At 43.4% G+C, this 20,074-nt stretch overlaps 1 protein-coding gene across 6 annotated transcripts in view; it reads right to left on the reverse strand.

Moving 5' to 3' along the window:
* Nucleotides 1-20,074, reverse strand: part of PALM2AKAP2 (PALM2 and AKAP2 fusion) — a 526,900-nt gene that overhangs the window by 259,814 nt on the left and 247,012 nt on the right. For all 6 annotated transcript variants that reach the window (XM_030823221.1, XM_030823189.1, XM_030823172.1 and 3 more), the window contains one exon: nt 16,695-16,825. Coding sequence is in view for 5 of the 6 variants with exons in the window: in XM_030823189.1 (XP_030679049.1) it covers nt 16,695-16,825 (131 nt within the window). In the remaining variant the exon portion in view is untranslated. The remainder of the gene's footprint in view (nt 1-16,694; nt 16,826-20,074) is intronic.

The following is a 20,074-nucleotide window of genomic DNA, read 5'->3' on the forward strand; positions in this document are numbered from 1 at the left end:
AAGCATCTGCATAATGTTCTTTTGAACATTTAAATTAAATAATTAATTATTTTTTGGAGACAGGGCTTTGCTCTGTTGTCCAGGCTGGAGTGCATTGGCATGATCATAGCTTACTGCAGACTCAAACTCCTGGACTTAAGTGATCCTCCCGCCTCAGCCTCCCGAGTAGCTGGGATGACAGGCACGTACCACCATGCTTGGCTAATTTTTGTATTTTTTGTAGAGATGAGGTCTCACTATGTTGCCCAGGCTGGTCTTGAACTCCTGGGCTCAAGCAATCTTCACACCTCAGGCTGCCAACAAACTGGGACTACAGGCATGAGCCACTATGCCTGGCCTGAATAATGTTCTTTATTAGAGCTGCAAAGGACTCCACTGCACACAAGACACACTTGGAATCTAAGTGCCACCTTCCTTAAAATATGAAGATGCCCCTTCTGACTCACCACCAGTATGAAGTCATGCTTCCTCCCTGCCAGACTCTGTTAATATTTGATATGGTTTTGTTGTGTCCCCACCCAAATCTCATCCTGAATTATAGTTCCCATAATCCCCATGTGTCATGGGAGGGAGCTGGTGGGGAGGTAATTGAATCATGGGAGTGGTAACCCTCATACTGTTCTCATGATAGTGAGTTCTCATGAGATCTAATGGTTTCTTTTTTTTTTTTTTTTTTTTTTTTTTTTTTTGAGACGGAGTTTCACTCTTGTTGCCCAGGCTGGAGTGCAATGGTGCGATCTCGGCTCACTGCAACCTCCGCCTCCCAGGTTCAAGCAATTCTCCTGCCTCAGCCTCCCAAGTAGCTGGGATTACAGGCACCTGCCACCATGCCCAGCTGATTTTTTGTATTTTTAGTAGAGATGGGGTTTCACCATGTTGGCCAAGCTGGTCTCAAACTCCTGACCTCAAGTGATCCACCCACCTCAACCTCCTAAAGTGCTGGGATTACAGGCATGAGTCATAAGGAGATATTCCTCCCTTATGCTCAGCACTTCTACTTGCTGCTGCCATGTAAAGAAGGATGTGTTTGCTTCCCCTTCTGCCATGATTGTAAGTTTCCTGAAACCTCCCCAGCCATGCTAAACTGTGAGTCAATTAAACCTCTTTCCATTATAAATTACCCAGTCTCAGGTATGTCTTTATTAGCACTGTGAGAACAGACTTAAATACAATATTGTCATTGCATATGACAGCACTGACTAAAAGAAAAGCTACTCATTTACAGAATCTCCCTTCCTTCTTTAAAAGTAAGAGAAAGTAAGTATAGTTCAACCTGAAGTAAGAGGCTGAATGAGCCCTCTGACCACATTTTAACCATAGCGGATCTTACCGAATGAAAAACCAAGTTTGACTTCTGCTTTCCCAGATCAAACAAATCTCTCTAGGCTGCCTCTTCTAGCCTGACAAAAATTCTTAGTATGTCCCGAGAGAGAGCAAATCTTATTCTCTTTCCTATTTACAGATTCAGCTGGGACACTGACTGATTTTCTCCAGATTACAAGCCAAGACATCTGTGTGGCTAATATTAAAATGTCAGTACCTTTGGTTCCCACCCTTTGCTTAACAGAGCAGCCCCAAGACCAGCAGACTCCATTGCACGGAAGGCCTGAGATGCCCCCGCAAAGTCATGTTTATGAAACAGCTGCTTTCAAGGAAACCAATCATTCTGAGGGCACTCATTTGGAAACTGTGATTCCCTGTCATGGGCTAAGATTTGCTTTTGCATTAGTTACAGGAAAAGAATGGTAGCTTTGAAAGAACACTGGGTTTTGTGCCAGGAAGATCACTGACTGGCTGTGTCCTTCTTAGAGTTCTGTGGCCGGTCCTGGCCTCAGGTTCTTCACCTCTGAGATGGGAAGTGGTGTGGGGATAGGCCTGGTAGAAAGACTCCAAGTTCTTTTCTAGATTCAAAAGTAAATGTTGCAGAAGGTGGCAATGACAAGATTTAAACATTTAGGGAGGCTTGGCACAGTGGCTTATGCTTGTAATCCCGGCACTTTGGGAAGCCAAGATGGGAGGATTACTCGAGCCTAGGAGTTCAAGACCAGCCTGGGCAACAGAGCGAGGCCATGTCTCTGTTAAAAAAAAATGTAGGCAAAAAAAGTGTGGTCTTGGGGCATGTAGTTATCTTTGCCATTTGGCTTGCTGAAATATTACTCAAGATTTTTTTTTATTATACTTTAAGTTTTAGGGTACATGTGCACAAGGTGCAGGTTTGTTACATATGTATACATGTGCCATGTTGGTGTGCTGTACCCATTAACTCGTCATTTAACATTAGGTATATCTCCTCATGCTATCCCTTCCCCCTCCCCCCATCCCACAACAGGCCCCGGTGTGTGATGTTCCCCTCCCTGTGTCCATGTGTTCTCACTGTTCAATTCCCACCTACGAGTGAGAACACATCGTGTTTGGTTTTTTGTCCTTGCGATAGTTTGCTGAGAATGATGGTTTCCAGCTTCATCCATGTCCCTACAAAGGACATGAACTCATCCTTTTTTATGGCTGCATAGTATTCCATGATGTATATGTGCTACATTTTCTTAATCCAGTCTATCATTGTTGGACATTTGGGTTGGTTCCAAGTCTTTGCTATTGTGAATAGTGCCGCAATATTGCTCAAGATTTTATGGTCATGGACAAGGGTCTGATCCCAATCCATCATAGACCAATACTAGCACTCAGCCCACGACACATGCAGCTCACCACGTGAGTGCAACGACACTCAAACTTGCCTCTACGCTATTCAGTAAGATGGGTCCATTGATCACCCATTGGGATATCATATTGCTATTAAAGTTTCTAAACACCTTACTGGCAATTTATGTCTTTGTCACAGACTGGTAATAAACAGTTGCCTGACCAGAAGCAGTCTCTGGACCATACTTTCAATATTACTGGGTTTGGCCACTTTTCTGTAATAAAGCAAGTCCCCTGTGGACTTGAGCAGGACATCACTCAGACAACTTAGATGCATTTTGTTTGTTTGTTTGTTTTCTGAGATGGAGTCTCGCTCTGTTGCCCAGGCTGGAGTGCAATAGTGTGATCTTGGCTGACTGCAATCTCTGCCTCCTGGGTTCAAGCAGTTCTCCCTGCCTCAGCCTTCCAAGTAGCTGGGATTATAGGTGCCTGCCACCATGCCCAGCTAATTTTTTGTATTTTTAGTAGAGACGGGGTTTCATCATGTTGACCAGGCTGGTCTCAATCTGCTGACCTCAGGCGATCCACCTGCCTCGGCCTCCCAAAGTGCTGGGATTACAGGCAGGAGCCACCACACCCGGCCAGATGCTTCTTCTTCTTCTTCTTCTTTTTTTTTTTTTTTTTTTTAATAAGAAACTGGAAAGCAGAAAAGTGAACTTCTTTTTTTCTTCAATTTTTATTTTAAAGTCTGGGGTACATGTGCAGGATGTGCAGGTTTGTTACACAGATGAACATGTACCATGGTGGCTTGCTGCACAGATCAGCCCACCACCTAAGTATCAGCTATTCTTCCTGATGATCTCCCTCCCCGCAGCCCCCTCAACTGGCCCCAGTGTTTGTTGTCCCCACCAAGTGTCCATGTGTTCTCATCAGAAGGCTAAACATTTTTTAAAATAACTGCTGAGATGGTTGGGTACAGTCCTCATGCCTGTAATCCCAGCACTTTGGGAGGCTGAGGTGGATGGATCACTTGAGCTCAGGAGTTTAAAACTACCCTGGCCAACATGGTGAAACCCCATCTCTACGGTGTTAATACAAAAATTAGCTGGGTGTGGTGGTGCACAACTGTAATCCCAGCTACTCTGGAGGCTAAGGCACGAGAGAATCACTTGAACCCAGGAGGCAGAGGTTGCAGTGAGCTAAGATCACACCAGTGCATTCCAGCCTGGGAGACAGAGTGAGACTGTCTCAAAAACAAAACAAAACGAAACCCCTGCTGAGATAACTCTAGCCTCTCACCCTTTTCAACTTGGTCTGCCCACAATTGGTCTGGATTCTTGTCAAATCCATCTATCACATTATCCTATTTCTTCCGCCTTTGAATTGGTTCTTTTTCATCCTCTACTTTAGCTGATAGGCCCAGCCGTACTGGAATCCTGCTGAAGGCTGGCAGGTAGGTGGTAAACAGACAGATTAGAGCTGTTCCCAGGGCAGGAAGGAACCTGACAGCTGCTGTGGAGATGGGACGCTTCTTGGCCTTGTAAGGCAGTGGCCACTCCTCTCTCAGTGCTGCACTCCTAGCCTCCCTGCCTTCCTCTGCTCTGGACCGCAAAGGTGAGGTGTACCCCTCCAAGGCACCCTTGGACCTGGATGCTCAGCCGTGGCTGAGTTCTGGAAAGCCATGCTAATCTCAAGGCATGACAGCCCTCTCAGCTGTTTCTGTAAGTGGAGAGGGAGTCTGATAAAATCAAACAATTTGAGATTGTTTATATATTGTACATTGTCATATCATGCTTTTACTTTTATAATAAAAGCCAAAACCTATTGGGCACCAAGTCCAAGACAGTTCTAGGTACTCTTTGCATATATTGACTTAATAGTCACCCCTCCCCAGTAGAGTTGATCTTTATTATTATTATTATTATTTCTTTTTATGGAAGAAGACACTGAAGTAGAGAGAAGCTAAAGAACTTGCCTCAAATTATACAGGCAGCAAGCAGAGATTCTGAACTTGAACCCAGCAAGTATTATGCAGATGTTCATGCCCTCAACCACTGCCTTATACCATCTCTGGATATAAATGATGGTTTCTGAACCTCATGGCAATCCTATGGATGAACTAAGGCTGACACAGATAAATTAAATTGAAAACTATTTATTGAGCAACTTCCTAGGTGCCAAACAGTAATCTAGGCACTCAGATATAGTACACTAAATGATGGCCCCAGAAAGATATGTCCACATCCTAAACCCCAGAACCTATGAATATCACCTTATGTGGACAAAAGGGTCTGTGTAGATGTAATTAATTTAAGGATCTTGAGATGAGATCATCCTGAATTATTTAGGAGGGCCCTAAATCCAATGATAGGCATCTTTATAAGAGACAAAGGAGAAGACACAGAGACAAGAGGAGAAGCCCACGTGAAGAGAAAGGCAGAGATTAGAGTGACACAGCCACAAGCCAAGGAATGTCTGGACCCACTAAGCTGAGAGAGGCAAGGAAGGATTTGCCTCTAGATGCTCTGGGGAAAGCACAGCCCTGCCAGTATCTTGATTTTGGACTTCTGGCCTCTGGAGCTGTTTTAAGCCACCAAGCATGTAGAAATTTGTTACATCAGTCTCAGGAAATGAACACAGTAGGTAACCAAGACAGTCCTTACTCTGGTGGAGTTTACATCTGAGAGATGTAATCTTAAGAGTTGTATCTTAGGGATGTACAGAATGTAAATGTAACATATAATGAAAAATGATAAGGAAACATTTACCTAACAACTCAAACCACATTGTCTTCACCCTCCATCCAGGGAGTTTTACCTGGACTGAGTAGTAATGATCACTCCCTTTCATATGCACCCATAGACCCTTTCATAACATCCATCATGGGAGCCACTCTACCATTTAAAAATTGATGGGTGATGGCCAGGCACGGGGACTCACACCTGTAATCCCAGCACTTGGGGAGGCCAAGGTGGGCAGATCGCTTGAGGTCAGGAGTTCAAAGCCAGCCTGGCTGACATGGTAGAACCCCATTGCTACTAAAAATACAAAAATTAGCCTGGCAGGGTGGCGGGTGCCTGTAATCCCAATTATTCAGGAGGCTGAGACAGGAGAGAATCGCTTGAACCCAGGAGATGGAGGTTGCAGTGAGCTGAGATTGTGCCAATGCACTCCAGCCTGGCTACAGAGTGAGTGAGACTCTGTCACACACACACACACACGCACACACACACACAGAAAATGATGAGTGACATGTCAGTGTTCCCCTGTGACCTGTAAAAATCTTCATCTCCATCTCCTCAGGCCTTACCTGACATTACTTAATAATGGGGGAAAAATGGCATAACCTTAATGACCAACAAGAAGGAGGCACGTGGAGACCAAGAAGCCAGCAGGGCCATGGTGCATGCTTGTACAGATTGTTGTTGCCCAAGATGCCAGCCAAGGGAACGAAGGGAGCTGAAGTCCAGCCAGTGGCTTTCTAAGTGGTGCGTACCCTCTGGAACTGCATTTTCTAATTGTACAAAGGAGCCATGTGGCCCAGCAATGGCCCTGAATGCTACTGGTCTTTAAAGATGCCTGATCCTTCCAGCTAGAATCTGGTCAAGCTGGCAGCCCCATGCTGCACAGCATGGTAATGCTTAAAAGCCTTCCTCCAGGCACCCTGGCCAGGGGGACATTCTTTGCTGGCTGAATGTCCCTGTAATTTCACAGGTACTCTCTGTGCACTAGGCGGTATTCAGATATTATTTAATTTTTTCCTTTGCCTTTCTGCATAGGAGGAACAAACACAAGACTCTAGGATCCCTGGAGTGGTTTATTCCATTAGAGATTCTGTTTCAAAGGAGATAAAAAGGCTTGGCAGAGATGTGGGAGATGCTTCTGCAGGAAGCACACTGGTATCGCCTCACTCTGCGTGTGGCCTCAGGTGAACCACATTTAGGCCTCCATTCCCTGATTCTTCACTTTGCAAGTTTAACTGAACATGTACTCCAAGTATGCTAAAAAGAGTTTCCCAAAACAAGGACAGGAACTAGGATGCAGGCAGACCTCTCCTGATGAACCTACCCAAACCTAAGTCATCTCTTAATGTGTAACCCTTTCCTCTCCCCTGGCCTGAATTTCCCACTGTTAAGGTTTATACCTTTGGGTGAGAGATCCAAAAACATTCTTGATATCGGAAGTTGCTTTTAGGATAGTAGAAGGAAGATGAGTGTTTTTTCTAGCATCCTTGCGTGCATTTGCTAAGGGGCTAAAATCCCATAATCAGAGATGGTTTGTGTATTTTATCACCCATTCACTGTCCTGGAGGGCTCCATGCCTAGACCTGAGGGAAAGAGAAGGTGGGAAGGCTGGAGGAAGCGGGCCTTGATGAGCATCAAGCAGGCTCAGGTCCCACAGTACTCTTCCCTGTGGCCTACACAGTGAAAAGGGGAAACACAAAGTGGGGATTGTGCTCAAGAGATCATCTTGGCTCTGGGCCCTTGTGATGGAGGTACCAAATAAGACCTCCATGCTGGAAGATCGCTGGAAAGGACCGAGACACCTCTTCTCTGCTGCCTTCAAAATGCGTAATTCATGAAAACTGTGGAAGAGTATGTCAACAGGAGGCTTGATGTTTTCATTCCATCAAGAATGTAGAAGGGTTGGAAATGACCACATTACAAGCCAGAGGGGCTATGCAAGGTGACCTAATATTGGAAAAAGCTTTTTGTAGAGAGAAAACTGGGGGTGTGGCAATCATAGGCCAAAAAGCCTGGAACTGGCTACCAAAAAAGTTGACTTTGCAGAATTCCTTCCATTGCAGCAATTGTTCTGAGGGCTGGAAAATGCATGTATTTCCCATATATGGCTCTTACATGGTCTCAGTGTATGGAAGAAATTCAACTACTATTTTCATAGTTCTGGGCACTATAAACCCAATTTGCCAGCCCAATAATGAGATGATTACAATGGGTCCTACAAAACCTGAGTGAGGCACGATGACTCTGGTACATCTGGCAGGCCTTCTGCTATTGTTGCTAAGTAACACACATGAAATGTTGAAATGCTGGACTGCAATTTCAGAGTGTTTCCTCCCTCACCTGTGCCAGCTTGCAAAGCTGACCACAAACCCTAAGCATCTAGATTTTTTCAGTCAGTGAAGAGGGCTTTTTCTGTGTGGTCCTTGGAGGATAAGGCAGGGACCAGAGAGAGGGTAGGAGCTGCAAGGAACAAAGCTTTCATCCCAAAGGAGGATCCTCTGTAATAATTAGAGTTGTTCCAGTATAGACTTGGGTTTTATTTTGCAAGTAAATGAGTTTCCTGTCACTTTCAGGCTTTGGGGAGAGACTGTTTTTTGACTCCCGCTCATTACATTCATTGCAAATTCAAGAATCAGATAGGAGTTGATCCACATAACATGTCAGTTATGCATACTCTAAGATTCTATGGTTTTATGAACTGTCATAAAATTACTGCCTTTGCAAAAGCAGCACAATACTGAATGCAAAAACCAAAAAAGCAACTATTTCAACTCTGAACAGACCTTCATGGCTCAGTGCGTAAGAGAAGCCCTGTATTTTCAAGTAACTGAAACACTTTGTCATTTTGCACTGAGAACCACTAATGTTATCTTCATAAATCTTTTTAGGGTTCTGTATTCTGAAACTACTTGGTGGTGAGATTCTCATCTTAGTATCAATACACATAATGCCAGTCTTTTGAGCAGTAGTTCTCAACTCGGAGAGATTTTGTCCCCAAGGCAACATTCAGCAATGTCTGGAGACATGTTTTACTATCATGACTGGAAAAGGGCGATGGTGCCCCTGGAAGCCACTGGGTAGAGGCCAGGGATGCTACTAAACATCTTGCAATACTCAAGACAGCCACTCGCAACAAAAAACTATCCAGCCCTAAATGTCAATAGCACAGCTGTTAAGAAACCCTGCTCTAGGGGGATGGAAGAAACAACAACAGCACTATTCTTTCTACTCTTTTTTTTTTTTTTTTTTTTTTTTTTTGTAGGCGAAGTTTTGCTCTTGATGCCCAGCCAGGCTGGAGTGCAATGGCGCGATCTCAGCTCACTGCAACCTCCGCCTCCCGGGTTCAAGTGATTCTCCTGCCTCAGCCTCCTGAGTAGCTGGGATTACAAGCGCCTGCAACCACGCCTGGCTAATTTTTTATATTTTTAGTAGAGAAGAGGTTTCACCATGTTGGCCAGGCTGGTCTCGGACTCCTGACCTCAGGTGATCCATCTGCCTCAGCCTCCCAAAGTGCTGGGATTACAGGCATGAGCCACCGTGCCCAGTCAACAGCACTATTCTTACTGACAGCCTGCTGTTCTTGGCACTTCACAAACACACCTGATCTCTACACATTAAACAGCACTGCAAGGTGGGTATAGTTTTCCCCAATGTACAGGCGAGGACACAAGTCCAGAGAGTTTACATGGCTTGTCCAAGATCAAACAACTTGTAAACACAGAACTAGGATTCCAACCAAGTTTGGTCAAGCTCTGAGGTCCGGCTTTCTAGTGAGTTTGCTATGCTGGAGCCCTTTTCAGAAGCACACACTGTTTCCAGCAGAGGTTTAGACTGTACACAGGCTAGAAAGTGCAATCAGGAACAAAGGGCTTCCAAAAGAGACAGAAGGGAGCCAAGCCTAAAATGAAACCTGCACTTCATGAAAGAACCTGAAGGGGGCAGTCTCACCACCACGATGACCACCCACAATAGGCTGAAGACCGGCACCCCCAGGGTCGTGGTGCGTCTGATGCACCGCCTTCTGAAGAAGCATGTGTGGAGGCTGAGGAGGGACAATCACATTACCTGTCCCTCCTCCTACATCACGAGGTGCACGTTAGTGTAATTTCACTCAATATCAGAGGTCTCAAAAAAATTTAGCTTAAAATAACAACTTCTGCTGGGATTTTTGAGAACATGCTTTAGAATTAGACAGAGTTGGGTTCAAATACTTGCTCTTTCACTTTTTTTAAATTATTTTTCATTCATCTTGTATGTCCTTCCATTGAATTTTTTTAGGGGGGGCAGCAAGTTACTTCACCTCCTGTGCCTCTCTTCTCTCTTCATCATCATCATCATCATCATCATCATCATCATCATCACTACCTCATGGGAGTATTATGACGCTTAAATTAGAAAATTAATGAATTAAATAGAGGCAGAAAAGCTAGGCCGCTACCCAGAAGGGAGTGACGAAACAGGAAATATTACACAATATAGTGACACTACTACGTAGTTTACTGTATACATAGCACATACAGTTTTATTTTGGAAGGAAACAAAAGAATGGAAACAATAATTGGGCTGCAAATGTGGCTGAACGTGGGGTGGGGACCCCAGCTGGAAGTGCACAGATGTGGAATGCCACTGTGGAGGGCTCCCCTCCCTGCTCAAAAGAACAGTGAATCACGGAGTTAAAAATAGCAAATGTGAAGAACACAATGAATCCCAAGCAAGCGTCCTTTGTGATTTCAATGAACGTTTCAGTGGTTGCCTTTTCTAGAACAGTTGTAAGTAACTGTCATCTTCTTGGTTGCCAAACCCCACAACATAACATACAGATGCTTAATAAGATACATAAGCTTATGCCTGATGTCTCTATGTCTTTGGCTTTGAGCCTCCTAACCATGTGGAAAATTAAGTGAATTCTGGTATTTACCAGAGACCCACACAGGTACTCAGAGAATCATAGGTCCAATGCGGAAATGAAGAGTACACTTGTATCCTGATTTTTTTTTAAAGCTGCTTGGCTCTCTCTAGGTTAGCAACTGAGACTTCAATATTTTATTCAATGAATACTTGATGTGACATATTTTAGAACAGACAGCTGCTCTGATGAATTAGTCATCTCTGTGATGAATCAGTTACTTATACCTAGCCTTTTGTTTTTTGAGAACTCAACCTCTTTCCTCCACTCTGACCCGTTTCCAAAACCACTTCCTTCTATAACAGTAACATTTCTCGGCACAGATACACTGTTGAGAAAAGAGATCTCTAACCAACTCCTCAAATTGGAGAAACTCAGAATACCAGAGCTGGAAGATCCTGAGAGATCTCTCACTGAAGATATGAGGAAACTGAGACTGGAGAGAGTGAAAGACTTGCCCAAGGTCACACAGCAAATGATCAGCAGAGCTAGAATTAACACCCTGGCTTTGTGACAGCTCATCCCATTTTCATTTAACACTCCATGAAGTTTCTCATCTTCACTGGGGTTGGTCTGCCCCCAACTGATGAGGTTGGCAGACAAATTTTCTCCATATTTCTCACTAATCAAAGGAAGTTAAAAACTCTGTATTTCAAACACTTTAGTAAAACCCAATGAAATGAAAGAGAATCTTAAGTGGGAAAGTGACAAGGTAAGCAACAAGACTTGATGCTTGGGGCAGACATGAAGTAAACAGGGCTAGTGTGGATCGAACTACCTAAAATCTCCAAGAGTATCAATCCCAGGTCCACATGTGGCCTCCAGGGACCCACCACACACAGTATTCACATGGACAATGGCTGGCAATGGGCCCAAGCCAGAAACAATCTCTTGGGCTTTCTCAATATGTCACTCCAACAAGAAGCAAAGCATACAGAAGATGTGGACATTCAAAAAATTCAAAAAAGGAAACGTCTACAGATTTTGCTTTCAACAATTCCAATCTTATTTAGCCTATTTTAATTCTGGTTTCCAGGGAGCCAAAAATATCCTGACATTACCCAGGGAAAAGCTGTGCAAAGGAATGACAATCTATTTCTCCCTTGTGGCACCCGGGTTTTCCTCTTCCTTTGCAGCTGCTTTGGTGTCACCCCTTCAAGACCACATTACTTTGAATTTTAGCAAGAAACCTTGGAAGAATGGTAGAATTTTCTGGCCTTTGGTAAAGTAGACAGTTTTCCTAACCTGGATCATCATTAGAACCAAGGCTGTTTCTGATCCACTTCAAATGAAAGCTTGGCTCTACTGTGAGGCCTATGGAGGAGAGACTTCAGCTCTAAGCCAGAGCTACCCTCACCTACAGGAATCCCCAAAGCAGGTTTCACATTTCCTTGGGTCAAAGTAGGAAGGCTCAGAAACAGTCTGAATCAGGGGTTGGGTTGTCCTCTATCCTTGTGTGTAAAGCCAGTTTTCTTATAAACATGATTTACTTCCCACTCTCCTTGGGGGGTTTCTAGGTATTAAAATGGGATTTCATTTATGGTCTATCCTTTTTTCAATTTGCAGCAATCATTCTTGAACCTGACCATGCAACAGAATTATCTGGAATGCCCTTTTAAAAAACAGATTACAGGACTCCTTACTTGGATCACTAAATCCAAATTTCCTAGAATGAGGCCTGGTAATTCTTATTTTTAAAAACCTTCCCAAGTGATTCTAATGCCCAAGGTTTAATATTCTAGTTACATTTTTCTGTCCTTCCTTCCTCCATTCCTTCTTTCTTCGTGGGCTGCCCTCAAAAGCTAAGCACCACATATAATAATTCTGGCAGAAGAACAACATTCACCCTTCCAAACCACCACCAATTTATAAATAACATTTTGGAAAAAAACATGTCTGTAAACCTGGAACTTCTTGTGCAGTTACTGGCACTGTAAAGAATCACAGAATAAGAATTAAAAGGTGATTATGTTCTTTCTTCTAGGAGGTATCTAGGGAAATAGACATCTGTCTAAGTAGAAATTTGCATGCTTTATTTGAAGTCTTTGCCATACTCAAAATGGCCTACACATAAAGAATTAAGATATGGCCTAGATCCTACATACACTTGAAGTTCTGAGTTATGATACCATTATCTTTTTGTGATCTAAATTAAATGACCCAATTTCCCTTAGTCTTTCTTTGTAGAAATGTTCCTTGTTCTTTGGTTACTATTCTCTATTCCTCCTTCAGTGTCTTCAAGCTATTCTTAGTTCAACAACAAGGACGAAAATACTTTCAGGGCACAACTGTACTAGTATACTTTATAGTTTGCAAACAGTTTATGTATCTCTTTAGGAGAATCTAATTGATTGCTGGGGGTGACTTAGACTAGTGGGCCCAAATCTAAAGATCTACAGATTAATGTTTTGCTTTGAGTAAAGAAGATTTCCCTTAAAATTCCTTTATTTAATGGTTCTGCATCTGATCTTATGGTTTTCAAGACTCCTATTATATAAAGATCAGATCGCAAATTTGATCTTGAAGTCACTTATATTCTCTTTTACTCTCTTCTTCCTTTCCCTCTGCATTCTTGCATTGTTTTAGTTAGTCCTCTTTATTTTTATTTTTTTGAGACGTAGTCTCACTCTGTTGCCAGGCTGGAGTGCAGCGGCATGACCTCAGTTCACTGCAACCTCCGCTTCCCGGGTTCAAGAGATTCTCCTGCCTCAACCTCCTGAGTAGCTGGGATTACAGGTGCCCATCACCACACTCATCTAATTTTTGTATTTTTAGTAGAGATGGGGTTTTGCCATGTTGACCAGGCTGGTCTTGAACTCCTGACCTCAGGTGATCCACCTGCCTCAGCCTCCCTAAGTGCTGGGATTACAGGCATGAGCCACCATGCCCAGCTAGTCCTCTTTCTTTTTAAATGGCTTTTCTGTAGTTTCCCTAATGCCGGTCCATTTTCCTGAATGCTTGCAGTTTTCAATTCAACAATCATGCTCCTGGAAGACTGAATTATTCATCCCCATTCTTCACCCTTCTCTGATCTGTGTTCCTTCCACTAAAAGTTGGCTGGCTGTCTCCTCCCTTGGTTTCGGGCTTGCTCAATGACTTGGTTTGGCAGATGGCTTGTGGGCAGTTCTGAGCCTAGGCCTTGTTTCTGCTCAGCCCTCTTGTACCTCTCCCATTGCTAGAAAGAGACAGCATCATGGTTAGCCTGTTAGTGCAGGGTAAACAAGAGTGGACTCAGGCAACATGCAGATTAGAGTCACTTAGGTGAGCTCAACCCTATCAGCAGAGCCATGCCAGCCAATCCACAGGGACTTTGTAACACTGTAGGGTGCTCATGTTTGCAATGAGCCTTTAGAACTATTCAAATGTCATTCTGTGAGTGAGAACTAAGCTATGTTCAACTACAGGGAAATGTCTTAGGTGACTGAGTGTCCTTTATCGGAAGAGAGATAACAGCTCTTTCTTCACATGGGATTGAAGAGTAAAGACACTAATAAACATTGTGGCAGAGAAGATGCCAGCAAGATGAAGAGAAGCAGAAGCTGACTTCCAGGGTAGAAGAAACTCCTCCCTCAGGAGGTCCTGCAGAGGAAACGATGCTCACCACAGTCCTGCTCCTACAGAAAGCAGCTCCAGGGAGCACAGCTCATCCCAGCACACATCCGGTGCCCATTTGGCCCAAAGTCATGACTAGAACAGAAGAAACGGCCCCTGGATCCAGGCCTCACCACCCACCCCTGTAGGCTATCGTGATTTCCTTCCTCTGGCTTGGGATTCTAGCTCTAAATGGGTGAGACTGCCTGCATACATTGAGTGTGCTCTTTATTCCATTGACTTAAAGGATAAAAAGAACTTTAACAATTTTTTTCTGAGTATAATCATGACCACCTGAACAATAAACCAGCCCCTAACTCGCAACACCTCCTTCCAATGGTCAATTTACCCAGAAACTGAGTCTCAGTTTAAGACTCTAGCCTCCGTAGGCAATGGCTCATTCTACAAGTGCAAGTTACCACCTACTGGACCATAATAACAACATATTTGCATTCAAGCCAAGGTTAAACTGCCCATTTGATTGGAAGACCATGCTTCTCAGTGCTATTTAAGAAAAACAGAATAGGACGGACACGGTGGTTCACACCTGTAATCCCAACACTTTGGGAGCTGAGAGGGAAGAATCACGTGAAGCCAGGAGTTCAAGATCAGCCTAAGCAACATAGTGAGACTCTTTCTCTACCAAAAAACAAAACAAAACAAAAAAAATGCTAGGCACAGTGGCATGAGCTTTTATTCCCAGCTATTTGAGAGGCTGAGGTGGGAGGATAGCTTAAGTCCAGGAGTTTGAGGCTGCAGTGAGCTATGATCGCACCACTGCAGTCCAGCCTGGACAGCAGAGTGAGACCTTATCTCTTAAAAAAAAAAAAGAAACAAAAAGAAAAATAGAAAAGGGCATGTAACTAACTTTATCCTATTTTCCAAATCCTTTCTGCCTTCTGTCTATAATAACACCTACTCTCTCTATATATATATGTATAGGATATCCATATGTATGATATAAATGGTTGGTAACAGTTTAGCCTTTATCCTTTGTATTCTAAGAAAAAGCATGCGCATGTACACGGGTGTGTGTAAGTATATATATGTATATGTATACACAAACCCTCCAAACTTTTTCTTGGCCAGTTTCCTTCACAGTGTTTAGCCAAGCTGCTCTGAAAGCTCTTTAAGACACATGAGGACCTAAGCAAAGTAGGGACATAGGCTGACGTATGCCTTTGGGATTTACTCGGCTTGCTTTTCCCTTTAGTAACACTATTACAGGTGCCCTCAGAGTCTTAATTTGTTGTTGGTTATAAATGGCTGGTAGCAGCTTAGCTATTACCTTTTGTATTTTAAAAGAGCTCACGCCCGGTGCGGTGGCTCATGCCTGTAATTCCAGCACTTTGGGAGGCCGAGGCGGGCGGATCACAAGGTCAAGAGATCAAGACTATCCTGGCCAACATGGTGAAACCCCATCTCTACTAAAAATGCAAAAATTAGCTGGGCGTGGTGGTGCACGCCTGTAGTCCTAGCTACTTGGGAGGCTAAGGCAGGAGAATCGCTTGAACCCAGGAGGCGGAGGTTGCAGTGAGCCAAGATTGCGCCACTGTACTCCAGCCTGGTGACAGAGTGAGACTACATCTAAAAAAAAAAAAAAAAAAAAAAAAAAAAAAAAAAAAGAGCTCATAAGCTCAGAAGACAGAGATGAAGCTCCAGATGGTGAGATTTCAGGCAGAATTTGGTGGGATGGGTTGGAGGGATAGATTTGGTTCTAAGGTATCTACGCTTACCACCTTCCATCCCTATCTCATATCTCTCTGGCTGGGTGTCCTAGGACCTGGAGTGGCTATAGCTCCCAAGTAAAAGCCTACATTATTGCTCTTGTATGAGCCTGGCCAGTCATTGCCCACAGACAGGTCGCTTATCTCCCAGATTGAAGTGATCAGATCCTGGTTGAGAACCATAAAGAAACCACCCTCTGAGCAGCGAAAGCAGACAATACAAAGTTAATTTTTAGAGCACGGGCACATAACCTACAGAAGTGCTCTCACTCAGCACTTCCGCACTCTTCATTTCAATCCCAAGACTGTTGACTACAGTTTTCCCATTTCGAATTGACCAAATATAGTAAATTTGAAAACGGATTCACTACAGCAGCAATAACAGCTAACAACCTGACCTGAAGGAGGAAAAAAATGAAAGCTAATATAAGAACTCAAAGGGAGCACCTAGTGAAGGGGCAACCTGCTCACAACACCTCGTGGTCCCATGAAGCCATCACTGTGCTGTATTACAGCCCAATGTAATAATTAGTACTCTTTGCAGCCACAAAAAAGGATGAGATCATGTCCTTTGTAGGGACATGGATAGAGGTGGAGGCCATTATCCTTAGCAAACTAACACAGGAACAGAAAACCAAATATTGCATGTTCTCACTTATAAGTGAGAACTAATGATGGAACACACGGACACGTAGAAGGGAACAACACACGCTGGGGCCTTTTGGAGAGTGAAGGGAGGGAGGAGGGAGAGAATCAGGAAAAATAACTAACGGGTACTAGGCTTAATACCTGGGTGGCAAAATAAACTGTTCAACAAATCCCCATGATACAAGTTTACCTATGTAACAAACCTGTATTTGTACCCCTAAACTTAAAATAAAAGTTAAAAATAAAAAAAAAATTAGTAGTACTCTGTGTCATAACTCTGGGTGATCTGGAAAAGTTTAAACAACATCAATGTGCTTTGTTTAGGAAGAAAATTCTCAAGTACAGAAGGTAACAGTATTGAGAAAGGCCACCTAGAGGAGAGCAGTGGTTACTGCAACGAAAAACTAGCAGGGGTTCCCTGGGCTGGAAGCCACCTACCTCTGAATGTTATCTTCAAGTTGCTTGACTCTGAACTCATCCTCTTCAGACTGCCGCCTCCTGGCTTCCTCCTCTTCCGCAGTTCCAGCGGGTATGCCCTGCAGCAGCCATTTCTCCCGAAGCACTTTGGACTGTGGGAGTGAGGGAAGACAACAAACAAGATTATACTTTTAAGTCCACACTGTCCTCTCCCTCTGCATTGGTGCTGTTTTAGCTCCACCCCTCATCAGCGCTGCCTGAATCGCTGCCTTCACCTCCTCACTAACTTGGCTCCTTACTTCCCTCTACACCAACACCCAAAGAGATTTATTTCTACATCATTTTCTATTATTAAAAAAAATTAAAAGCAGAGTGAACTGTATAATGAATGACCATGTTACCTCATCTAGATTTAACAATTATGAACATTTGGCCATATTTTCCCATATATTTTTCATCAAATGATTTTAAAGTAAATAACAATCGTATTTTACCCAACAATATGTCAGTATGAGTCTATAAAAATTAAGAACATTTTTCTATGCAACTGTAATTTAATTAACTTCCTACAACCACCTAATATCTGATCCATATTAAAGTGTTTTAAAAAGATTGTCAAGACTCTTATTCAATGACTCCCTTCTTTAATGACTCCCAATCATCTTCAGCAATAATCTCTAAATGTTATAAAAATCATATGCCCCTAGGTGGGCACAGCGGCTGATGTCTGTAATCCCAACACTTTGGGAGGCTGAGGCAGGAGGATTGCTTGATTCCAGGAGTTGTAGACCAGCTTGGGCAATGTAGTGAGACCTTGTCTCTACAAAAAAATTAAACAATTAGCTGGGTGTGGTGGTGCATGCCTGCAGTCCCAGCTACTCAGGAAGGCTTAGGTGGGAGGATCGCTTGAGCCAGGTAGGTCAAGGCTGCAGCGAGCTCTGATCATGCCACTGCACTCCAGCCTGGGTGATAGAACGAGACCCTGTCAAAAAAAAAACAAAACCATACATCCCATGCTTGCAGGTGTACTACAATACAGTACAGTGGAATAAAAAGCTTTTGTTTCAGGTCGATGGTTTGGAGGCAGCAATTACTGCTTTGAGAAGGGAAATGAAAACAGTTCAAGAAAAAAGCATGTTGAAATTCCCTAAAAGGAAGAGCAAGGAGAGGTAGATGTGAGAGGATAATTTTGATTCAGGTTCCACTTATATGGTCCCTAGATGGCTGATGGCAGCAGCCACTAACCCTGTACATAATGGCAGAGGACCTGTGAGCATGCCCATGGGCAGGTCAGTGGTCACCAGAGGGGACCAAAGTGAGGATGCAGGGCACATGACCAATTTTTCCCAGAAACAGTAAGCAACCAAAGGAAGAGCAGGGGCAATGGCTATTAAGCCAGCTAACACAGAATAAAGACCTGGCTTTTTGGTTCCCTGGCTCCCTGGCATCACCTCTGTCCAGAATTTCATTTGATCTCATCAGGCAGGGTGAGCGAGGTGAAAGGAAAGAACTCTTCTAATGACTGAGAGCCAGGGAATGCAGGCTTGGAGCAGACTCCCTGAAGCTCTTATGAGCAAAGGATGCACAATTCCATAGACTCTCATTTGTATGCGGCATTAAGGGCACTTTATTATGAACCTATAAGATGAATCTTTAAAAATTACCAACACTGGGCCGGGTGTGATGGCTCACACCTGTAATCCCAACACTTTGGGAGGCCGAAGCGGGCCTATCACCTGAGGTCAGGAGTTCGAGACTAGACTGACCAACATAGAGAAACCCCATGTCTACTAAAAATACAAAATTAGCCAGGTGTGATGGCATGCGCCTGTAATCCCAGCTACTCAGGAGACTGAGGCAGGAGAAACGCTTGAACCTGGGAGGCAGAGGTTGCAGTGGGCTGAGATCATGCCACTGCACTCCAGCTTGGGCAACAAGAGCGAAACTCCGTCTCAAAAAAAAAAAATTACCAACACTTAGTATTAGTAAGTTAGACTTCACTAATGGTCCTGATTCACCACTCTATTGAGAAGTCCAGGGGTCATTTGGTGCTGTAGACACCCTGCTCCATGCCCAGGAGCAAGTTCAATCAGCCTGGAATTCCTGCACTTCCAGGATAGACTCTGCGTTGACAATACATCATCAGTGTGGGTTCAGGTGACCACGGGTTTTATTGATGTTATTCTTGCCTTTTCATTACAAATCATTTTTTTTTACTATACTTTAAGTTTTAGGGTACATGTGCACAACGTGCAGGTTTGTTACATATATATACATGTGCCATGTTGGTGTGCTGCACCCATTAACTCGTCATTTAACATTAGTTATATCTCCTAATGCTATCCCTCCCATCTCCCCCCACCCACAAATCATTGTTTGTAGAGATCTGTTTGATTACTCTTGCAGCACATAGGCAAATTTATGGTACTTGACCTGTAATTTTTTAATAATTACGCTTAAAGACTTGAGTTTGTTCACATCCTAACTATACTCTTACAGTGATTATAGACAGGAGCCACCCCCACCCCAATATGCGTAAACAGTTATGCATCAGTGGTAACATGCTGCCTGTTGAATGGGCTCCGTATAAATAGTGTGCATCTACCACCAGGGTAGGTATTAAAATGTACAGTTTTTACATTATAGGGCATTGTTTGATAATATAAAATCATGTGTAAAAGAGTGCAGTACAATTTGTTTACGTTGGTTGCCTATCAAAGCTTTATCAGAGATTCTTTTCCACTGGAAAGTGGAAAAGGGTGGGGCAAATCGGTTGCTCTTTCTACAAAACATTCAGAACCATTGTTCTCCACAAAAACCTCTCAAAATTTCCCAGACAGACCCTGTTTTGCACATTATGAGACGCAATTTTTTAGTCAATTAATGTTTTTATATTTTTATTCAGATAATTTAATCTGGTGTAGGCACAAAATAAATTGTTCATTGGTAGCATTTCTGAAGTAGAAGAATGATTATTGCTTTGCTTTTCTTGAACTATAACTTGGCTCTGAAATTTACTCTCAGGAAGAGGGTAGAGACTGCAAGAGGCCATGCTGAGCAGTGGCTAACAGCCTGAGCTCTGAAACCAGTCTGCCATTTAGCAGCTGAGTGAGCTCGGACAGACTCTTTCACCTCACTGAGCCTCAGTTTTCTCATCTGTAAAATGGAGAAAATAGCAGTGCCCATCTCAGAGGGTTGTTAGGAGGATTAAAGGAGTTTATAGGCTAAAGGGGCCACACACATACTTAGTACTATAGAAATGTTTACTATTGTTGTTGTTCATCCTGTTCCCTTGGCCTCTGCTTTATTTACCTAAGAAAGAACAAGTAAAATACCACCAGAGAAGCCTTCCACCTCTACTGGCTCTGAGACACACACTATGGCCCTTCCATACTACCCAC

This window comes from Nomascus leucogenys, chromosome 1a (assembly GCF_006542625.1).
Source record: "Nomascus leucogenys isolate Asia chromosome 1a, Asia_NLE_v1, whole genome shotgun sequence".
Classification (NCBI taxonomy): domain Eukaryota; kingdom Metazoa; phylum Chordata; class Mammalia; order Primates; family Hylobatidae; genus Nomascus; species Nomascus leucogenys.